Consider the following 21,818-nt stretch of genomic DNA (forward strand, 5'->3'; position numbering starts at 1 on the left):
TTGTACGCTAATTCTGCATTTTTTCTTTTGAATCCTTTTTCTTAAAGAAAGCTCTCCAAATTGTGGAAATTCCCAGCTCCTAACATCAGAGCTAACATAGGAGCAGTAGCTTCTAACATGAGATATGTGAGAGCTCAAATAAAGATGCCCCCATTTCTTTCTTTCTCCTCTTATTTGAAACAAATACCTAGAGCGAGCAGTGCCAGATCCCAGATGGTGTCTCAGGTGAAAAGCCTCACCATAACTTTATGCTTTGGCTTGTACAGGTCACTCACAACTGGACGGTGTATTTAAATCCGAGGAGAAGCGAGCGCTCCGTGATGAGCAGGACCTTTGAGGTACTGGGCAGGTGAGTTCTCAGTGAGTGAGATGTTGGGGCAGGCTCTCCGGGACACACGCGTTTAAAGGAGTCTTACCTGCAGGACACTGAGTTTCGGCCCATGCAGCACCAGGTCAGCATGTGGCTTGGACACGGTGCTCATGCTGTGTAGACAGTGAACTCAAAGGCTGTGAGAAGGCATCGTAGCCATGGGTGTCAGGATGTAAGAGGGTTGACTGCAGAAGTCATTTTGAAACAAATGGCAGTTTTTGGTTGATGTTCTAATTTCGTTAATATTGTGAAGCTGTACAATGGAGAGTTCTAGAAAATTTAGGATTCTTATTCCTTAACTAATGCTGCTTCATATTCAATCGGTACTCTTGGTTGGCGTATTAGACAGCTAAGGCTGCCGTATCGTAGTACTACACACTGGGTGGCTTAACTGTCAGACATTTACCTTGTAATCCTAGAGGCTGGAAGTCTGAGGTCAAGGTGTCGACAGCGTCAGTTTCTCCCAAGGCCTCTCCCCTGGCTTACAGGTGGCCATCCCTCTGTGCCTGTCTTCTGATCTCTCCTTGTATGGACACCCATCCTACTGGATTAGCACTCATCCCCATGACCTCATTTAACCTTCCTCACCTTTTTAAAGACCCTACGTCTACCTACAGTCCCATTTGGAGGTACTCGGGGTTAGGACTACAACCTAGGAATTGTTTTTGGAGGAAGGGGACACAATTCAGCCCATAAAACGTATTGACTGAACTTGAAAAAACGCTCTGGTGTCCGCCACTGACCTGTGGTCGCTTGCAGGCTTCTCGTCTGGAGCGTGTCTCCTCACTCTCAGGGACTGGAGTTCAAACAGCTGGCTTTGCTCTTAGTTAGCAGGTGAAGTGGTTGGGTATGTTGGGGAGGAGGAAGAGCCAGTTCAATGGCTGGCGTCTTCTGTGCAGGCCCCTACTCACTCTTCACTGTCAGGTGGTGTCACAGGGAGGCTGAGGGGCCTGCTTGGACCGGCCCGGCTTGGCCGCAGGGAGGCTGCGTCCTGTGTCTCATGCCGCTGGCCTGTGCTCACTGCTCTTCCAGCTGTGAGATCGGGCATTGGGCTGAATCGTTCTGAGATCCATTTGGATTCTGGTTAATGTCTGGCTGATATAGAGGGAGGTGCCCTAACTGTTGACGTTGTGAACAGTGAGGTCGTCGTTTCGTTCTGCAGAGAGACGGTGTCCATCAGCATCCGGGCCTCCCTCCAGCAGACCCAGGCTGTCCCTCTTTTGATGGCTTATCAGTACCTCCACGCGAGTGTAGAAGCCCAAGTGACCATCGCCACGGCCATCCTCGCGGGCGTCTACGCGTTGATCATATTCGAGGTAACTTTCACACCTGCCCCCCCGATCTGTCTGGGCCCACCGTCAGGGAGGCTTGAGACCTCTGACACTCTGGATGGGCTCGGTCCTGACTCCTAAATCTAACTGGACTAGTGTCATCATTCCTGAAGATTAGCGTGTCCCTCTCTCTAGGTAGAAAGGGAACCATACAGGAATATTTGCTGAATCTTGGCAACTGACATGAGAAGGATGGGTTTTAGGAGCAGAAGTGTACCTGAGAAAACAGAAAGTGCATTCGATTTTCTACCCTCTCTCCGCTGCTCACTCCAAGTGTGACCATGAGGGAACAAGAGTTGCAGTCTCCTCTGAGACTCAGAGTCTGCACCTGTGTGATGAGTACACTCATTTGCGCCCACCTGCACCGTGGGATTGTGTGTGTGAGGGGACATGGATGGCCTGAGGCTGTGTGCCCAGAGGGATTATCTGATTATCTGTTTTGTCTGTCAGCTTGGCTCATGGGCATTTCCACATGTGATCTTAAGTCCAGTCAATGTGATGTTTCTGGAAAGTTCTAAGTGTGGCTGTGCCTTCAACAGCACAAAGCAACGTGCAGACCCTTCTTGGGCTGGGCAGGTCCATTGTTGATTTAACTATGAAATCAAACTTCCTCACAACACGGACAGGATCCCGGAAGGTCAGTGCATGACGTGACCATTAGAGGTGCCTCCTAGTGAACTTGGGATAGGTCTGAGAAATACGTGAGGATGTTGAGGAGATGGCAGGCTGGAGGAGTGACCAGGAAAATTCCAGAATTTTGCCTGTGGTTGTTGAGTCTACCTGCTGAGGAATGATGACCCCAGTAAGTTGAGCCCTTACCTGTCTTAACAAGGGCCACTCACGGGATTGTTATCTCTTACATCGCTTCTGTTCTAGAACAGTTTTGTTCCCTCCGTTTTCTATCCGTTTTCTTTTCTTTTTTTTTTGAGACGGAGTCTCGCTCTGTCGCCCAGGCTGGAGTGCAGTGGCCGGATCTCAGCTCACTGCAAGCTCTGCCCCCGGGTTCCCGCCATTCTCCTGCCTCAGCCTCCCGAAGTTGGGACTACAGGCGCCGCCACCTCGCCTGGCTAGTTTTTTGTATTTTTTAGTAGAGACGGGGTTTCACCGTGTTAGCCAGGATGGTCTCGATCTCCTGACCTCGTGATCCGCCCGTCTCGGCCTCCCAAAGTGCTGGGATTACAGGCTTGAGCCACTGCGCCCAGCCTGATCTTCTTTTAAATCAATATTACTGTTTCACGGTTCCCATGACCACTGTGTGATTTGACACAGGAACTCGCAGGCTCAGGGGCAGCTGTCCTCTGGGCTGGGGTTTACTGCCATGCCTGGCAGTGGAAACCTGCTGAGCCTGGAGGAACCCAGGAGCCGGCTTCTGAAAGATCTCCTCTCCTGGGAGGGCCCACACAGAGCACGCCCCTCCCTCCAGCAGCCAGAGACAGCCCCATGCAGTGTTTCTGCCCCGGGCGGCCTGTTGGAGCCTGAGTTTTTGTGGGGGCCGATTAGATAGTCACACCCTCAGCTTACCAAGATCCCGACTCCCAGAAGGCAAGCAGGTGCACACCATTTATAAATTACATTTTATACAGTCTGGGCATGCAGGACATGCCCAGAACACACTGGGAACAGAATACAGCAGAACACACCGCCCCAGGCCCACAAGACAGCCCTCTCCTCGGTAACGAGGGAACAGTCCCGAAGCTGAGTACCCCGAAGCCAGCCAAGGGCCCTTCTAACGGTGGCGTCCTCAGACCAGGCAAAGTCTTTACCACACCACCATCTAGTTGACAAATCCTGTTCTGTTGTTCTGTAGAATGTTCTATACCCTGATTCAGCTGCTGGGTTCCTCATGGGATTAATTAGCTGCTCTATCCTATTTCCTACAGACTACAATTGAGATCTGAAGGCTGCAGGTTCCATTTTGGGGCGCCCATGCTTCACAGGTGGGCAGGGGTCTGGGCTGCGTCCGGGAGGAGGACCCTGTGTCTGGATGTCCCGCTATCAGGGGTGCGGAGAATGTCCAGGGAGTTGAGGTGGTGGAGAAAGGTGCCCAGCTCCCTGCCACCTTTTCTCTTAATGATTTTAATACCCACCAGGGCCCACTGCCCGCCTAAGATAAATCCTATTTCTGTAATGATCAACTTTCTTAGTAATGAGCTCTTCCCTTAGTAACTTCCAGTGGTGTCCACTGAATTTATTTAGTTTCTCTCTTCCCCCTTTTTACTATTATTTTGCAATTATAGGTTTAATAAATTCAATGTGCTTTAATTAGTTAACAGTCATTAATTAAAAAATAAAATACAATGCAATTATTTTTAATAGGCTTCTCTGTTATTCTAGGGTTTGTTCACCTTTTGTGTAAAATTGTTCAACCTTCGAAAACTACATAATTAGCAAAGATTTATTAATTTTTATTAATTAATGGTCATTATTATTAGTCATTTAGAAAAAAACCTCTCCTTCTCTACAAAAAGCCATCTCTAGATTTTAAAAGTCCTGTAAAGAGGCCAGTTCGACATGGTTTCGGCCCTTGTAGAAACAAAAAGCAGAGGCCACCACACACAAACCAGCCACACACAGAAGGGAGTGCGGCAGGGTCTCAGGAAGGGCCTTGGAGGGCGGTCCCTGTATTCCACGAGCAGTGTGGCAGCCCAAGACCTCCAGAGGCTGCCTCCCCATGCAGCCCGTCCGTTTCCTGGCAGTCTTTCAGCAGGTCTCCCTACACGGCTTGCTCTACACATCTGGTGGTCCAAGGCCCTTCTGTCATAGCTGTCCACGTGCCCCTGCCCCAAAGACCACGTGACAGGGTGTGGTCTTTCTACTGGTGTGCAGCGATATCTTACTGTGCTTTCAACTTAATTTCTCTCATGATGATAATGTTGGACATTATCTTTTCATGTATTTATTTGCCGCCTGTGTATCTTCTTCAGTGTGATGTTTGTACATGCCTTTTGCTTATTTTCTAATTGAATTGTTTGTTTTTGTAAATGTTGAGCTGTGACTGTTGTTTATATATTATGAAGACTTTGTTGGATATGTGGTTTGCAAATATTTTCTCTTAGTCTAGTTTATAATTTTTCTTTTTTTTTTTTTTTTTTGAGACAAAGTGCTGGGATTACAGGTGTGAGCCACAGTGCCAGCCTTTTTTTTTTTTTTTTTTTTTTGAGATAGAGTCTCCCTCTGTTGCCCAGGCTGGAGTACAACGGCCTGATCTCGGCTCATTCCAACACTATCTCCTGGGTTCAAGTGATTCTCCTGCCTCAGCCTGCCAAGTAGCTAAAACTACAAGCGTGTGCCACCACGCCTGGCTAATTTTTTTGTATTTTTTGTAGAGACGGGGTTTCACCATGTTGGCCAGGCTGGTCTCGAACTCCTGGCCTCAAGTGATCCACCCACTTTGGCCTCACAAAGTGCTGGGATTATGGGCATGAGCCACCGTGCTGGGCCAGTTTTTTTCTGTTATAGACTGTGGTTTGGCTGTCAAGTCTAAGAACTTATTGCTTCGTTGCAATAATTCCAGAGTCCAAAGATTGGTTTTCTTATTTTTTTTTTTTTCAGTTTTACTTTTAAGACCAGGATCTATTTTGAGTTAGTTTTATTATTATTATTTTTTTCTTTGAGACAAGGTTTCACTCTGTCACCCTGGCAGGAGTGCAGTGGCATGATCACAGCTCACTGCAGCCTCAAACTCCTGGGCTCAAGTGATCCTCCTGCCTCAGTCTCCCAAGTAGCTGGGACTACAGGTGTACAATACCATAGCTGGCTAAGTTTTAAAATTTTTTTGTAGAATTAGGGTCTTGCTATGTTGCCCAGGCTGGTCTTGAATTCCTGGCCTCAAGAGATTCTCCTGCTTTGGCTTCTTAAAGTGCTGAGATTACAGGTGTGAGCAACTGTGCCAGGCCTTGAGTTATTTTTTGTATTTGTGTGAGAGTTTTAAGTGAAAGTTCATTTTTAAACCTATGAATGTCCCATTGGGCCAGCACCATTTATTGACAAGACTAGCCCTCCTCAATTGAACTGCATTTGCTCCTTGGTTAAAAGTTAGTTGGACATATTTGTGGGGTGTATCTCTGGGTTCTCTATTCTGTCCCATTGGTAATGTGTCTGTTCCTCCACCAGTACCACACTCTCTTGATTATTGCAGGTGTCAGTTTGGACACTGGGAAGAGTGATTCCTCACACTTATTTATTTTTTTTCCCAAAATTGTTCTGGCTATTCTGTGGCCATTTTTTCCCATATACATTTTCCCCACTTCTTCATCCAGCTTTATTGGAATAAAGTTACATTTCTATTTTCTAGGACTTCAATTGCTTTTTCATGTGGTGCTTTGACATCCACATTTTAGAATGGCCTTCTAGTCCTGAAACATAATATTTATTTTGGTTTTCTTTGATTTTTAAAATAATTTTCATGATACTGATCTTGCACATCTTTTCTTAATTTCTACCTGTTTCCTTTTCTTTGGAGCAATTGTAAATGGTACTGAGTTATTTTGATTTCCACTTATCTATTGTCAGTACATATAAATGCATTTTTCTGTGTGTTAATCTTGTACCTTGTTATTTTATTGAATTTATCCTCAGAGTTTTTTAAAAATAAAATTATTGAAATTTCCTATGTAGACAATCATCTCATTTGCAATGAGGACAGTTTTATTTCTTCTTTTCCAATCTGTATGTCTTTAATTTCTTTTTCTTGCCTTATTGCAGTGGCGAGTATGAGAATGGTAAGATTGGCATTGTTCTCAATCTTAAAGGGAAAACATTCAATCTTTCACTATGTAGTATGATATTATTAGTTTTTTGTAGATGCTCTTCATGAGACTGAGGAAATTCTTTTCTTTTCCTAATGTACTAAGAGGGTTTTTTTCTGTTGTGTTTTTTCCTTTCTTTCTGTCTCTCTTTTTAAAACCATAATCGGGTGTTGAGTTTTGTCAGCATCTTTTCTGTGTCAGTTGATGTGCTCATATGGCTTTTTCATTAGCTGCTTGATATGGTGAATTACGTTGATTTATTTTAGAAAATTAGACTAGACTTGCGTACCTGGAACAAATCTTTCTTTTCTAATTTGAGCATTTGTTACTATAATTTTCCCTGTCAGCACTGCTTTAGCTGCATCTTACAGATTTTGATCTGTTGTGTTTTTAGTTTCAGTTAGTTCTCTCTAATTCTTAAATTTCCCTGAGACTTTCACTTTGACCCATAGATTATTTAGATGTGTGTTGTTTAAATTCTAGATATTATAGATTTTCCTGTTGTCTTTCTATTACTAAATGATAGTTTGATTCACTTATAGTCACAGAACTTACACTATATTTAATTCTTTAAATTTGTTGACTTTATATATATGTGTGTGTGAGAGACAGAATCTCACTCTGTTGCCCAGGCTGGAGTGCAGTGGCACAATCTCAGCTCGCTGCAACCTCTGCATCGTGGGTTCAAGTGATTCCCATGCCTCAGCCTCCCAAGTAGCCGAGACCACAGGCACACACTACCACGCCTGGCTACTTTTTGTATTTTTAGTAGAGACGGGCTTTTGCCATGTTGACCAAGCTGGTCCCGAACTTCTAGCCTCAAGTGATCTGCCTGCCTCGGTCTCCCAAAGTGCTGGGATTACAGATGTGAGCCACTGTGTCTGGGCATTGTTGACTTTTTTCTTAATGGCCCAGGTTTATGGTCTATCTTGATAAATATTCTGTGGACTTAAAGTAATATGATTTTCCTTTCTTATAATAGTAGTATAACTTGCAAATATAAATTTTATATAGGTAGTCTAAGCAACAACTTGTGAAACCCCAGCACTGTCCTTTTGTTGTGTCTGTAACTTGATGTGGAAGGTAGAAAAGGCTGCAGGGGTGCTAAAGGAATAGGATGTTCTACCTTGTGTTTCTGTGACTTCTGTGTCCAGCACTCCCTAGGGGAAGGCCCACATGATGAAGGGAGAGCTGGATGCAATCGTCAGCCCTGTGGGCTCTCCCGCAGTGAAGCCAACATTGCATCGTTCCTAGAATCTACTCTAGGGGTAGAATTTGCCTCGGGCAAGGACTCGGAAGTTGTCTTGTTTTAGGCAAGGCTGCTTCCTCAGAACTGGAGGTCTCTAGATTCTGCAGGCAGGCATGCTTAGGCTGTGCCACTGCCGTCTGCACCCTGCTCCTCTCAGGGGAGTCTTGGGGTGGCTTGCAGATGACCCTGCCTGTCCTTCCAATCGGCTGCTGCCAGCCGCTCCCCAGAGGCGGACGCTGTTGCCTCAGGCTATGGCTTCCTCCCTGATCCCTTCTCATCACTCTGTTTGAAATGTTTGTTTTTCGGTGCCGTAAAGAAATAGCACTTGAACATAAATGTAATTCCCTCAGCAAGGCTATTTTTATACTTTCTGCAGAAAGGGTACACTCACCGGTAGTTCTGCCACGAGAGTACACCGAACAAAGGAGACAGGGCCATTTATAACCTGACACGTCCACCCTACTGCTGTGTGCGGTTTCCATTGGCTGAAACGGGACCTCACATTTTTTTATTTGTCTTGATTGGCTGGCAACTTAGAACTTTTTAAAAGAGGCAAAGGCAGAGGAGAACAAAGGAAGGAGGAAGTAACTTGTCAAATGCTGAGAAAGGTAAAAACAAACACCTTTAAATAAGGAAGAGGAACAGGCTGTGAGCTCATGCTTGGTTGGACTAGTTTAAGCATGCCAGGACAAATATTGATGCTAAATTGTGACAGCTAAGAACATAAAGTACATTGATTTCTTTATTACGGCTAGCAGATATTTAAGAATGTTAGCACAGGTCTCTGAATACATTTTGCTTCTAAGAGAAGTTACTATTTATTTCTAATTAGATGGGGAGGACAGTCTTTGAAGAGGAACCTCTACTTTACTTTGTACGTGCTTTGTCGTGGGGGCTCCATCTCACTGTGTCTGTTGTTGGTTGCTTTTGTGCAGTGTTGATTCCCAGTGCCTTGGACACTGCCTGGCCTAGAAGAAGTGCTCAATAAATATTGAACAGATGTTTCCAGAGCATCTTCAGATACTTGAGACAGGTGCTAAGGTCCCGGGGTCTGGTCTAACTTGGCTCCTGCATAGGGAGCACTTTCCACCCCTGACTTTGTGCCTAATGACCCACGAGTGACTGAACGGGAACAAAGGATCAGCCAGGGTTCCCATAGGTCTTTTAATAGCTTGATGGGATGAAATTATTTCAGGAAATACCTTGGGTTATTTATACTTCTGGTCCTACAGATAATCATCCTGATTGACACTTTCTTGCCTGAGGATTTGGGGATGTATCTTTCATCCTTGTGTGGTAGTTCCTTTTTCTTTCTTTTTTTTTCTTTCTTTCTTTTTTCTTTTTGAGATGGAATCTCACCCAGGCTGGAGTGCAGTAAGTACAGTCTTGGCTCACTGCAACCTCCGCCTCCCAGGTTCAAGCAGTTCTCCTGCCTCAGCTCCCCAAGTATCTGGGATCACAGGTGGACGCCACCACCCCCGGCTAATTTTTTGTATCTTTAGTAGAGATGGGATTTCACCATGCTGGCCATGCTGGTCTCAAACTCCTGACCTCGTGATCTGCCTGCCTCGGCCTCCCAAAGTGCTGGGATTACAGGCGTAGCCACCGCGCCCGCCCGTCCTTGTAAAGTAGTTCTCGTTGAAAGTCCCGGAAACACAGTTGGAGCAATCCTCCTAACTCTTGCACTTTGCGTCTATAATAGGGCTCTGGGAGATTTCCCAATGCAGCATTCTAAAAATTCCATTATCAGAGCTAAGGCTTCTATGCCCTTATACTATATAAAATTATATTAAAATAGTTCTGACACAGTCTTAATGAATAATACTTCAAAACATAAATGGGACAATGCATTTTCTCCATGTGTCTTTCATCCAACCCTGGTATTATGTTTTCAGAAGGATTGCCACCACTGCTCCTTTCTGCTGGAGACAAGCAGGCCCTTTCTTTCCCTTCACCCACTTTATATAATTGTAGCAGCCTTTGTGTAACATCGCGTTTCACTGCTTTGTTCCTTTCATATTTAATTTAAGAGTGTGTGTAGTGTTTGGTTTAAAAATTAACTGTGAAATTAAATTCAAGAGAGGTGAATAGGGAACAGCTTCCATCTTCCAGGGAGTCTCCATTTTAATTTACAGAAATGGGAAGCATATTTGGAGAGGGAAGAGGCTGCATTTCAAAACCCAATGCACATACCATAACACTGCAAACCTCCAAGTTAGGTTTTCCTAATTTCTGTTCTCATGATGCTCTGCAGAGATGCAATTTAAATCTGTAGCCAATGGCTCTGCCCCCTCGTTCATTTCTTTTTGTCTGCAAGCCTCTTCTTACTGCTGATTCATGGAACATATTGCATCCTGTAGCTCTGGCAGACTTGCTTCATTACCTTGTTCCAGAGATACCTCTTCTTCCTTGAAAAGGACTCCTTCAGAACTGTAGGAAAACTGGTGGATTATGTAATACACTCTCTCTGCTTAACACATAAACTGAATTGCAAAGACACTTTTGCGGTTGAAGGAGTCGGGATGGGACATAGGTCATCTGGCCATGGGCCATGCTACTCACGTTTTTTCCTGGCAAGTTCACATTCCAGCATTTCAGGTTTCTCAAAATGGGTAGCCACATCATTCCCTAGAAAAATGGCAAGAATTTTGCAGACTGCTTGAAGGAGGTGGACCCTTTCCAACCTCATCTCCTGGATGGCTCAGTTTTGCATGCCCTTGGCTGTTCCTGCACATGCAGTGAGCCAGTGCGTGCTGTTGTTCAAAGCCAGGTCCAGTGAGAGGTGGGGGGTGGTGGGGCAAAAGGAAGCCAGTGCAGGGAGGAGGGCCACAGTGAGTCTTGAGGGCTCCGACTTCAAAAAAAATGATCGTGGTGATAACCACAGGAGCTAACGTGTGCGGAGGGGCCAGCCCTGTTCTGGGAATTCTCTCTGTGTTAATAGACACCCCACATCCCCATGAGGCCGACTTTATCACCACCTCCATTTTATAGATGAGGACACCAAGCACAGAGAAGTCAGACTACTTGCCCAAAGTCCCCCAGCTGGCCAGTGGCTGCCTTTGGAGTCCACATTTCTCACCAGGGTGTGGCGCTTCTCAAGGAGATGGGAATTACCTGTAGCCAGTGCCCAGCAGGCTGTGCAAGGTGAACAGATGCCTGTCATGCTCCTACCGTCTATGCTGATTCTGAAAAGGTGCAGTAGGCTGATTAATGACCGCTTCCCCCGAGATGTCCACATCCTAACCCACCCACCAGACCATTTGCATTTGAGACCTCACATGGCAAAAGGGGCCTCGCAGAGCGATTGTGCCAACGACCTTGTGATGTAGATTATCTGGGTGAGCTCAGTGCGTCTTTACAAATGGAGAGCCCTCCCAGCTGTGGCCAGAGAGGGATGTGACTATGGAATAAAGGGTCACAGAACTGTGACGTGAGGGCTTGATTCACCATTGATGGCTTTGAAGCTGGAAGAGAGGGGTCCTGTTCGTGGAATTTGGGTGTTAGGGGAAAGTGAGGGATAGATGAAGAGAGGGGTCCTGTTCGTGGAATTTGGGTGTTAGGGAAAGTGAGGGATAGATGAGGGGTCCTGTTGGTGGAATTTGAGTGTTAGGGGAAAGTGAAGGATAGATGAAGAGAGGGGTCCTGTTCGTGGAATTTGAGTGTTAGGGGAAAGTGAGGGATGGATTCTCCCCTAGAGCCTGCAAAGGAATGCGTTCCTGCAAGGCCTCGATGTAGAATGTAGTGCACCCGCTGAATGTCTTACCTGCAGGACCGCAGGAGGGTGGGTTTGGTGACAGCAGCCTGGGAAACTCATGCAGAAGGTCTCTGACGGAGGTGTTGTGCTCTGTTTTGCCAATGGAGACGTGAGCTTGGGGAGACGCAGGGTTGGGGAGACGGGGGCTCGGGAGGCGGTGAAGGCAGGCTTGAACCTAGGTTCAGGACACTCCCCAGCCCTTTCTGTGGAATCAGCCTCGTCCTGAGGAGGGGAAGTGGGGGTGCCCAGGACTGGCGGGGTGAGCTGAGCTGAGCTGAACTGAGCTGAACTGAGCTGAACTGAGCTGCAGGCAGTGTGAGAGGAGCCTCCGGAGCTTGCCTGCCTCCTGGACGCCCTGACACCTTGGTCCGGCTCACAGGGGCAGTGCGAGGTGAGGCCTGCACAGTTTCCATCACAGTCATGTTGTGAGGTGTGGTGACTTCCTTTTATATACAGGAAGAAATCTGGGGCTCAAGGAATGGAGGGGCTTCCTCCCCCACAGTCTGATGATCCCTCATGGCCTTGTCTGTCATCAAAAATCGGGCGGCCGTGAGGGCGCAGGATCAAGTAGAAGGACATTGGGGTGCACGTGTGTGACTGTGGGTGTGTTAGTACATGAGTGTGTGTATTACTGTTTAAGTGCATATGAGGCTGTGTGTCACAGTGAGGGTGTGTGTGCATGAGACCATGTGTCTGTGTGTGACTGCATGTGGAGAGTGTGACCGTTGTGTCTGTGTGTGTGTGCAAGTTAGTCAGCATGCGAGACTGTTAGTGTGGGCATGTGAGGGTATGTGTCAGACCATCTTTCTGGGTGTCACAGTGTGTGACTGCATGGTTGTGTCTGTGTGTACCAGTTAGTGTGTGAGTGTGAGACTGTTAGTGTGTGGCGTGAGGGAGGGTGAGTGTGAGACCATGTATGTGAGGTGAGGGGGTTGTGACTGCCTGTGTGTGTGTGGGTATGTGCCAGACGGTCTGGGTGCCCCGCTGGCGCCCCCACAGCCTCCCCTGCAGCCCAGCTTCCAAATCAGGGCCTCCGCCTGTTGCCCACACTCTGGTTGGAGAGGTGGTTTCCAGAGCCAGTGCTCTCAGGAGCTGGGTGGCAGGCAGAGTGCCCCGGGGACAACGCAGCACACCCTCTTCTCTCTCTCGCTTGGGGACTGGCTCCTACACCACGGGGACGGGGACGGGGACGGGGACAGCCGCCGCAGGGCACCCAGCTGGGGGCTGAGAGGGGGCGGAGCTGCAGGGGATGCCCCCACCCCAGGGCCCGCAGTTTCTGCTGTCTGGTTTGCACAGGTCGTTCGATGGCGCAGGCTGCTTTTTCATGTTGAAAACAGGAGGCGATGGACTGATGTTCTTCCTTGGGCTCCTTTGGTAAATGGAAGGATCAGTGACGCGCAGAGAGACCCACGGGAAGGAAGAGCAGGGTGTCTTGCGGACCCGCGGGGCCCAGGGCCTGGGTGGCGGCGGCTGGACGGTGTCTCTGCGCGGGCGCTACGTGGCCACCAGCAGAGCCGGGGAGGGACAGGCTGAGACCCTCGGTTTCGCGTCACTCTGAGGTCACCTTTCCCCGCTTGGGGCGGCGTCGGACGCGGTGGAGGGAGCTGGCGGCGCGGGCGGGTTCGCGGGTGGCCCTGGGCCTTCGGAGCGCCCAGATGGAGGCCGCGAGCAGGCCGGGCGGGGTGGAACCAACACGCTCACAGACCTCCGCCTCGGGACCTCCGCCAACTCTGAGATCCCGTTTCTAAGAACCCCCGAGGGCCGAGTCACTGGCACACCTCGGGCTCAGCGCTCGGGGGGGGGCACATTGCCTTGCGCTTGGGGACACACCGCCCTGCGCTCGGGGACACACCGCCCTGCGCTCAGGAACACACCGCCCTGCGCTCGGGAACACACCGCCCTGCGCTCGGGAACGCACCGCCCTGCACTCGGGGGGGACACACCGCCCTGCACTCGGGGGGGACACACCGCCCTGCGCTCGGGGGGGACACACTGCCCTGCGCTCGGGGGGGACACACTGCCCTGCGCTTGGGGACACACTGCCCTGCACTCGGGGACCCTGCACTCGGGGACACACCGCCCTGCGCTCGGGGACACACCGCCCTGCACTCGGGGGGGGGGGCACTGCCCTGCGCTCCGGGGGGACATTGCCCTGGGCTCGGGGGAGGGCACACTGCCCTGCTCTCGGGGGGGACACTGCCCTGGGCTCGGGGGGGGACACTGCGCTGGGCTCGGGGGGGAACACTGCCCTGGGCTCGGGGGAGGGGGGGGACACTGCCCTGCGCTCCGCTCGTGCGCTGCACCACGGAGGGCCCCGCGTTCCCGCCGCTCCCCGCACGCGGCGTGCAGCAGCCAGAATGCAGGTTTCCGACTCTGGGTTGTGGTTTCTCCACGTTTTACTCCCCTCGCCCACAAAACAGAGTGACATCTCCTGGCTTGTCGTGGGAGACGAACGCGGCAGCGCGTGTGGGGCAGGGACTGGCGTCCCGGGTGGGGCCCGCCAGCTTCCGGAGCCGTCTCTCGTCTGAGCCGGGGCAGGGACAGCGCCGATTCGATCTTGTGTATTTAGGGATATAGTCAGGTGAAAGCAGCTTTTGGAACATCCCCACTCTCTAAGCCGGGAGGTGCTGGCCGCTGTGACTCTCCGAAGCCAGCGGAGTTGGCGGCTCACAGGCGGTCCTGCGGAGCTAAGCTTCTGTAGCTTCTGAGCAGAAAGCTTTTCCATATGCAACAGGCATTTGTATCTTAGGAACTGAGTACTGGAAATTCAGGGATACAGTTGTCCTGATTTGGGGGAGAAATGCCAGCTCTTTCCAGGCCAGGCAGGATCAGGTGGGGAAGAAGCACAGTCGGTGCGTGGCTGACCCGCAGGCGCAGGCCCACAGCCCACAGCCCACAGCCCACAGCTGGGCGTCACCACTTCAGAACTGGAATCACAGCCAGGAGGTTTTGGGGACTGCTCCACTGATTTCCTGTGGTGCCTTCGAGCTCTGAGATCTATTGTTCTGCAAAATACAAGCTAGAAAACCGACTCAGTATTTGTGGGCAATACCTAAAAAGAAAATATTTGAATTTGAAGTGTGTACCTTCTCCTTGGGTCACATGGTGTCCGAGGGGCCTGGCAAAGGGAACACATCAGCTAACACACAATAATGACAAAATATCAACAAGAACAAGGGGCCAGGAACTCATCACATCCATGTAAGAGCAGAGGAAAGCAGGCCTCAGCGGCAGGGACAGACGCAGCCCTGTGAGGCTCCCACGTGGCCTCGAGCCCACCCCATCAGCCTGCAGAAAATGACTGAGAACACAGGAACCCGGCTCTCCTGGACCACTCAGCAGGCACAGGTTTACTCCTCACCCCAGGTACACAATCTCCTCCCCAAAAGCTTTCATGCTGTTAAGGGCTCCTGCCGCCAATGCAGGAGCTGGTGGTGGGATGAGGACCAGCAGCCACAGCCTCCGAGTGGGCATTCTCTGCCCTCATGCACCCCACAGACCACAGTGAGGCAGGGCACTCACAACAGCCCATCTCCACCGCAGAGAAAGGAAGGAGGTGGAGCAGGCCCTGCCGGGAGGCCCCATGGGGTCGTACCGCGCCCTGCAGCCCCGTAGTGGGGCATCTGCCGCACACCTCTTAGCTTCCCCTGTTCCAGCCTCAGCTCAACTCCCTTATGTTCCAGAGATCCAAGTTGGTTAGGTGTATTTTCTAACTTCCTTGGTATCGCAGGGGACACCCGTACTTCATGTTTTGCTACTGTGAAAGCCTAGTTGCCATTTTTCTGGCCTCTTGTGTCAGCTTTTTTGGTGCCTCCTGCCCAACCTTGAAACTCTTGCCATATATTTTAGCATTTTGCTTCTGGAGGGTCCCGAGTCTGAACCAATTTCTGTTAGCCAGTATTTGCCGTGTCAGTGACCTACTTGAACATTTTGGTGTTCTCAGCCCACTCTGTTGTACTTCTGGTGCAGAGTGCTGTGGGCCTGGCAGCTCTGGGCCTCTCCAGGCTCCAGGTCACCTGGCTGGAATCCGTCGGCAGAGCCGATGCTGCAGAGAACCAGGGGCCTGCATGGCTCCTCTGCAGCTGTGCCCGGCTGGGCATTTGTCAGGGCTGTGCGTGGCCTCCGGGCATCAGCGAGGTGCAGGCTGTTCTCCAGCACCACATCCTGGGGCTGCAGCTCCCTAGGGCAGTGCTGTGAGTTCAGGCAGCCGTCCTGTGGCTTGGGTGCCTTCATCTATTCCTTCCTATGTCCAAATGGTTTGGAAGTTACTCAGCAACATTTTTCCTTCACCCTTCCTCCTTGTTCTTTATTTCTTTTCTCCTTCACAGGCACACAAAGAAAGAAAAATGTGTTTTTTTGGCACGTAGTTGGTTATGTTTTAAATGAGAAATGTAGAATTAAGTCCAAACCACTCCCTGACCACATTGCCCCAGTGCCTAGCTCTGAGGGTCAGCTCCTCATCTCCCACACCCTCCTCTCCCTCCACCCCTGGCCCCTAGAGCTCCCTTTGGCCTCATGTAAGTGAGATCATGCAGTATTTGTCCTTCTGTGTCACTTCACTTAGCATTCAGGTTCGTCCATGTCGTGCCAAATTGGCAGATTTCCTTCCTTTTTAAGGGTGAATAATATTCCATTTGTGTGTGTGTATGTATGTATATGAAACGTGTTTTCTTTATTCATTTCGTCCATTGTGGACACTTAGGTTGTTTCTATATCTTGGCTACTGTGGATAAGGTTGCAATGAACGTGGCCGCCCAGATATCTGCTTGAGATTCTGCTTCCATTTCCTTCGAATATAGACCCAGAAGTGGGATTTTCTCCGTCATATGGTAGATCTGTTTTTAAGTTTTGAGCAAGTTCCATATTGCTTTCCACGTGGCTGTACTAATTTGCACCCCACAGCATGCTGCGGTTCCCTTTTCTCACATCCTCGTCAACACTTGTTATCCGTTGTCTTTTTTATAGCAGCCATTCCAACAGGTGTGAGGCCGTATCTCATTGTATTTCTGACATGCATTTGATGATTAATGATGCTAAGCATCTTTTCGTGAACTTTGGAGCCATTTGCACGGCTTCTTTGGGAAAATGTCTATTCGGATCCTTTGTCCATTTTTTGGTCAGGTTATTAATGTTTTTGCTCTTGATTTGTATGAGTTCCTTAAACGTGTTCGATATTAACCCCTTATCAGGTATATGGTTTGCGAGTATTTTGAGTCTGTCTTCATTTTGTTGTTTGTTTTCTTTGCTGTGCGGAAGCTTTTTAATTTGATATGGTTCCACTTGTTTATTGTTTGCTTTTGTTACCTGTGCTTTTGGTGTCTTATCCAAAAAATCATTGTCAAGACCAGCATCAAGGAGCTTTTCCCTGTGTTTTCTTGCAGATGTTTTACAGTTTCAAGTCTTACATTTAAGTCTTTAATCAATTTCTTTTTTTTTTTTCAGATTACCTTTTTTTTTTTAAATTTTTTAAATTTATTTATTATTATTATTATACTTTAAGTTGTAGGGTACATGTGCATAACGTGCAGGTTTGTTACATATGTATACTTGTGCCATGTTGGTGTGCTGCACCCATCAACTCGTCATTTACATCAGGTATAACTCCCAATGCAATCCCTCCCCCCTCCCCCCTCCCCATGATAGGCCCCGGTGTGTGATGTTCCCCTTCCTGAGTCCAAGTGATCTCATTGTTCAGTTCCCACCTATGAGTGAGAACATGCGGTGTTTGGTTTTCTGTTCTTGTGATAGTTTGCTAAGAATGATGGTTTCCAGCTGCATCCATGTCCCTACAAAGGACACAAACTCATCCTTTTTTATGGCTGCATAGTATTCCATGGTGTATATGTGCCACATTTTCTTAATCCAATCTGTCACTGATGGACATTTAGGTTGATTCCAAGTCTTTGCTATTGTGAATAGTGCTGCAATAAACATACGTGTGCATGTGTCTTTATAGTAGCATAATTTATAATCCTTTGGGTATATACCCAGTAATGGGATGGCTGGGTCATATGGTACATCTAGTTCTAGATCCTTGAGGAATCGCCATACTGTTTTCCATAATGGTTGAACTAGTTTACAATCCCACCAATTTCAAATCAGTTTCTGTATATGGTGTAGGATGGAGTCCACTTTCATTCTTTTGTGCGTGGTTATCCAGCTTCCCCAACACCACTTACTGAAGAGACTCTCCTTTCCCCACTGTGTGTTCTTGGCATTCTTATTCAATATTAGTTGACTGTAACATGCATGGGTTTATTTCTGGGCTCTTGAGTCTTCTGTTCTATTGGTCTATATATCTGTTTTTATGCCAGTCATACTGTTTTGATTGCTATAGATGTGTAATATAGTTTGACATCAGGAAGTGTCATGCCTCCAGCTTTTTCCTTCTTACTCAATGTTGATTTGGCTATGTAGGGTCTTCTGTGGTTCCATATAAATTAGAATTTTTTTTCTATTTCTATGAAGAATGCAGTTGGAATTTTTTTTTTCTATTTCTATGAAGAATGCCATTGGAATTTTGATAGGGATTGCATTGAATCTGTAGACTGCTTTGGGTAGTTATGGACACTTTAGCAATATTAATTCTTCCCAACCATGAACATGGGATATCTTTCCATTTAGTTGTATCTTCTTTGATTTCTTCATTCATATCTTACTGTCTTCAGTGTACAGATCTTGAAACCTCTTTGGTTAAATTTATTCCTATTTTATTCTTTTTGATGCTATTATAGATGGGATTATTTTCTTTCTTTTTCGGATAGTACATTGTTAGCATATTGAAATAAAACTGATTTGTTTTGTATGTGTTCTGATTTTGTATCCTACGAATTTACTGAATTTGTTTATTAGTGTTAGCAGAGTTTTGGTAGAGTCTTTAGGGTTTTCTATATATGAGATCACATCATCTGCAAACAAATGGAGTTTAACTTCATCCTTTCCAATGTGGACGTTTTTAATGTTTTTGGTTGTTGTTGTTGTCTAATTGCTCTCTCTAGTACTTCTGGTACTATGTTGAATAGAAGTGGTGAGAGTGAGTGTCCTTGTCTTGTTCCTGATCTTAGAAGAAAAGCTTTCAGCTTTTCATTATAGAGTATAATGTTAGCTGTGGGCCTTATTATATATGGTCTTTATTATGTTGTGGTACACTTATTCTATACCTTATTTGTTGAGAGCTTTTAATTATGAAAGGATGTTGAATTTTCTCAAATGCCTTTTCTGCATTCATTGAGATGATCCTATGATTTTTATCCTTCATTCTGTTAAGGCAGTGTATCACATTTATTGATTTGTGTATGTTGAACCTCTCCTTGGATTCAGGAATAATTTCTACTTAATTATGGTATATGATCCTTTCGATGTGCTGCTGAATTCAGTTTGCTAGTATTTTGTTGAGCATTTTTGCATCTATGTTCATCAGGGATATTGGCCTGAAATTAGTTCTTTCTTTCTTTCCTTTTCCTTTCCTTCCTTTTTCTTTTTCTCTTTCTTCCTTTCTTTCTCTCTTTCTCTCTTTACTCTTTCCTCTTTCCTTTGTTTCTTTCTTTCTTTTTTTTTTTTTGTAGTGTCCTTATCTGGCTTTGGTATGAAGGGTAACACTGGCTTTATAAAACAAGTTCATTTTTTGCAAAAGTTTGAAGTTTTGCAAAAGTTCCAGGATTGGCATTCTTCAAATGTTTGGTAGAATTTACATGTGAAGCCATTGGTCCTGAGACTTTCTTAGTTGGAAGATTTTTGATTAGTGCTTCAATCGTCTGTCTTCTTATTGCTCTGTTCAGATTTTCTGTTTTTTCTTGATTCAGTCTTGGTAGGTTGTATGTTTCTAGGAATTTACCAGCTTCTTCTAGGCTATCAATTTGTAGGCATGTAATTGTTCGCAGTAGCCTCTTATGATATCAGTTGTAATGTCTTCTTTTTCATTTATAATTTTATTTATGTGAATCCTCTCTCTTTTTATTCTTGGTAGGTCTAGATAAAGTTCCATTAATTTTGTTCATCTTTTCAAAACCGACTTTTAGTTTTGTTGATCTCTTCAGCTGTCTTTCTACTCTCTGTTTCATTTCTTTCTGCCATATTTTTTTCCTTCTGTCAACTTTGGGCTTAGCTGGCTCTTCTATTTCCTTGAGGTATAAAGTTAGGTTGTTTATTTGAGCTCTTTCTTCTTTTTTAAAGTTTTATTTTATTTTTAATTAACAAATAATCATTGTATGTATGTATGGGGCACAATGTGGTTTCAATTCATGTTTACACTGTAGTGTGATCCAATCAGGCTAATGATTTTGAGGTAGGTATTTGTCACTAGAAACTTCCCTCTTAAAACTGCTTTTGCTGTGTCCCATAAATTTTGGTATGTTGTGTTTGCATTTTTGTCTGTCTCAAGATACTTTCTGATTTCCATTTTATTTCTTTTATGACACATTGGTTGTTCAAGAGCGTGTTGCGGCTGGGTGAGACGGCTCACACCTGTAATCCCAGCGCTTCGGGAGGCCGAGGTGGGCGGATCATGAGGTCAGGACTTTAAGACCATCCTGGCCAACAGGGTGAAACCCCGTCTCTACTAAAAATACAAAAATTAGTCAGGTGTGGTGGTGCTTGCCTATAGTCCCAGCTACTCGGGAGGCTGAGGCAGGAGAATTGCTTGAACTTGGGAGGCAGAGGCTGCAGTGAGCCGAGATTGCGCTGCTGCACTCCAGCCTGGGTGACAGAGCAAGACTCCATCTCAAAAAAAAAAAAGTGTTGTTTAATTTTTACATATTTATCAATTTCCCTGTTTTCCTTCTGTTACGAATTTCTAGTTTTATACCATCGTGTTTGGAAAATATACTTGATATTATTTACATCTTCTAAAATTTGTTAAGTTCAAGCATAGTGGCTCATGCTTATAATCTTAGTGCTTTAGGAGGTTGAGGCAGGAGGATCACTTGAGACCAGAAGTTCAAGACCAGCTTGGGCAACATAGCAAGACTTCCATCTCTGCAAAAAAATAAAAATAAAAAAAAAATTAGCTGGATGTGGTGGTGCACACTTGTAGTCCTAGTTATCCAGGAGGCTGGGGCAGGGGGATTGCTTAAGTCCAGGAGTTCAAGGCTGCAGGGAGCTTTGATTGGACCACTGCACTCCAGCCTGGGTGACAGAGGGAGACTGTCTCTAAGACAAAATTTTTTTTTAAAAGAAATAAAATTTGTTAAGACTTGTTTGTGACCTAATATGTGATATATCCTGAAGAATTTTTTGTGTATGCTAGAGAAGAATGTCTGTTTTTCGCTTTTGGGTGGAAAGTTCGGTCTATCTCTGTTAGGTCCACTTGGCATACAGTGCTGTTCAGGTCTGCTGTTTCCTGTCTGGATGTTCTATCCATTATCTTAAATGGGACATTGAAGTCCCCTATTATGTTGCATTGCTGTCAGTTTGTCCCTTTCGCTCTGTTAATACTGCTAGTATAGTTAGGTGCTCTGGTTTTGGGTGTGTACTTACTTATAACTGTGATAGATCCCTGTTGAATTGACCCTTTTATCAGTGGAAGAGGGAGGGTAATGGCCTTCTTTGCCTCTAGAGACAGTTTTTGACGTAAAGTCTATTTTGTCTGATATAACTGTAGCTATCCCTGCTGTCTCTGTTACCATTTCCATGCAAATGGTAACCAAAGGAAGTTTTGTCTTTCTGTCTGCTCAGTATCCCACCCATCTGGAATTTACATGATGGCTAGCTGTAAACCTGTGTGACCATGGAGGGGCGATGCATGAAGATCAGAGATCCCCTAGATAATTTCCTTGGGGGCTACCCCCAAAATCTTTCCTTTCTTCTCCCAAGAAGCGATGCTGGCCTGCTGTTTTGCAGGCCCTGTTCATGCGTTTTCTGCTCCTCCTTCGCTCAGCAGGTATTGCTTGCCCTGCAGAGCACCGAAGAAACCAAGAGAGGCACACCACGCTCACAGGAGCTCACAGCCGGACTCCTGCCAGATAAATTGGAGGCACAGAGCGTGTGCTCGACTGGAGAGGAGTGTGGTGGTGGAATGGTGGCTGGTCTGTGAGGCGGTGCCTGGGAAGCTAGGTGGTGCGTTCTGTGCCTGGGAAGCGGTTTGGGTGTAGGAAGAGGTGTGTTGTATTTCCCAGAGCATGGGCAGGAAGAGAACCTTTATACAGTCCTTTAAGTCAGTGGTCCCTAGCCTTTTTGGCATCAGGGACCAGTTTCATGGAAGACAATTTTTCCATGGACCGTGGGGTGGGACATCATTTTGGGATGAAAGTGTCCCACCTCAGATCATCGGGCATTAGTTAGATTCTCATAGGGAGTGTGCAGCATAGATCCCTCGCATGTGCAGTTCAGAGTAAGGGTCACGCTCCTATGAGAATCTGATGCTGCCGCT

General features: G+C 46.8%; 1 protein-coding gene across 28 annotated transcripts in view; it reads left to right on the forward strand.

Annotated features, from left to right (window-relative positions):
* OCA2 (OCA2 melanosomal transmembrane protein) overlaps window positions 1–21,818 on the forward strand; it is a 460,826-nt gene that overhangs the window by 82,376 nt on the left and 356,632 nt on the right. For all 28 annotated transcript variants that reach the window (XM_073995274.1, XM_065547634.1, XM_073995264.1 and 25 more), the window contains 2 exons: window positions 267–349; window positions 1,533–1,686. In XM_073995274.1, coding sequence (XP_073851375.1) covers window positions 267–349; window positions 1,533–1,686 — 237 coding nt within the window. The remainder of the gene's footprint in view (window positions 1–266; window positions 350–1,532; window positions 1,687–21,818) is intronic.

This window comes from Macaca fascicularis, chromosome 7 (genome assembly GCF_037993035.2).
Source record: "Macaca fascicularis isolate 582-1 chromosome 7, T2T-MFA8v1.1".
Taxonomy (NCBI): Eukaryota; Metazoa; Chordata; class Mammalia; order Primates; family Cercopithecidae; genus Macaca; species Macaca fascicularis.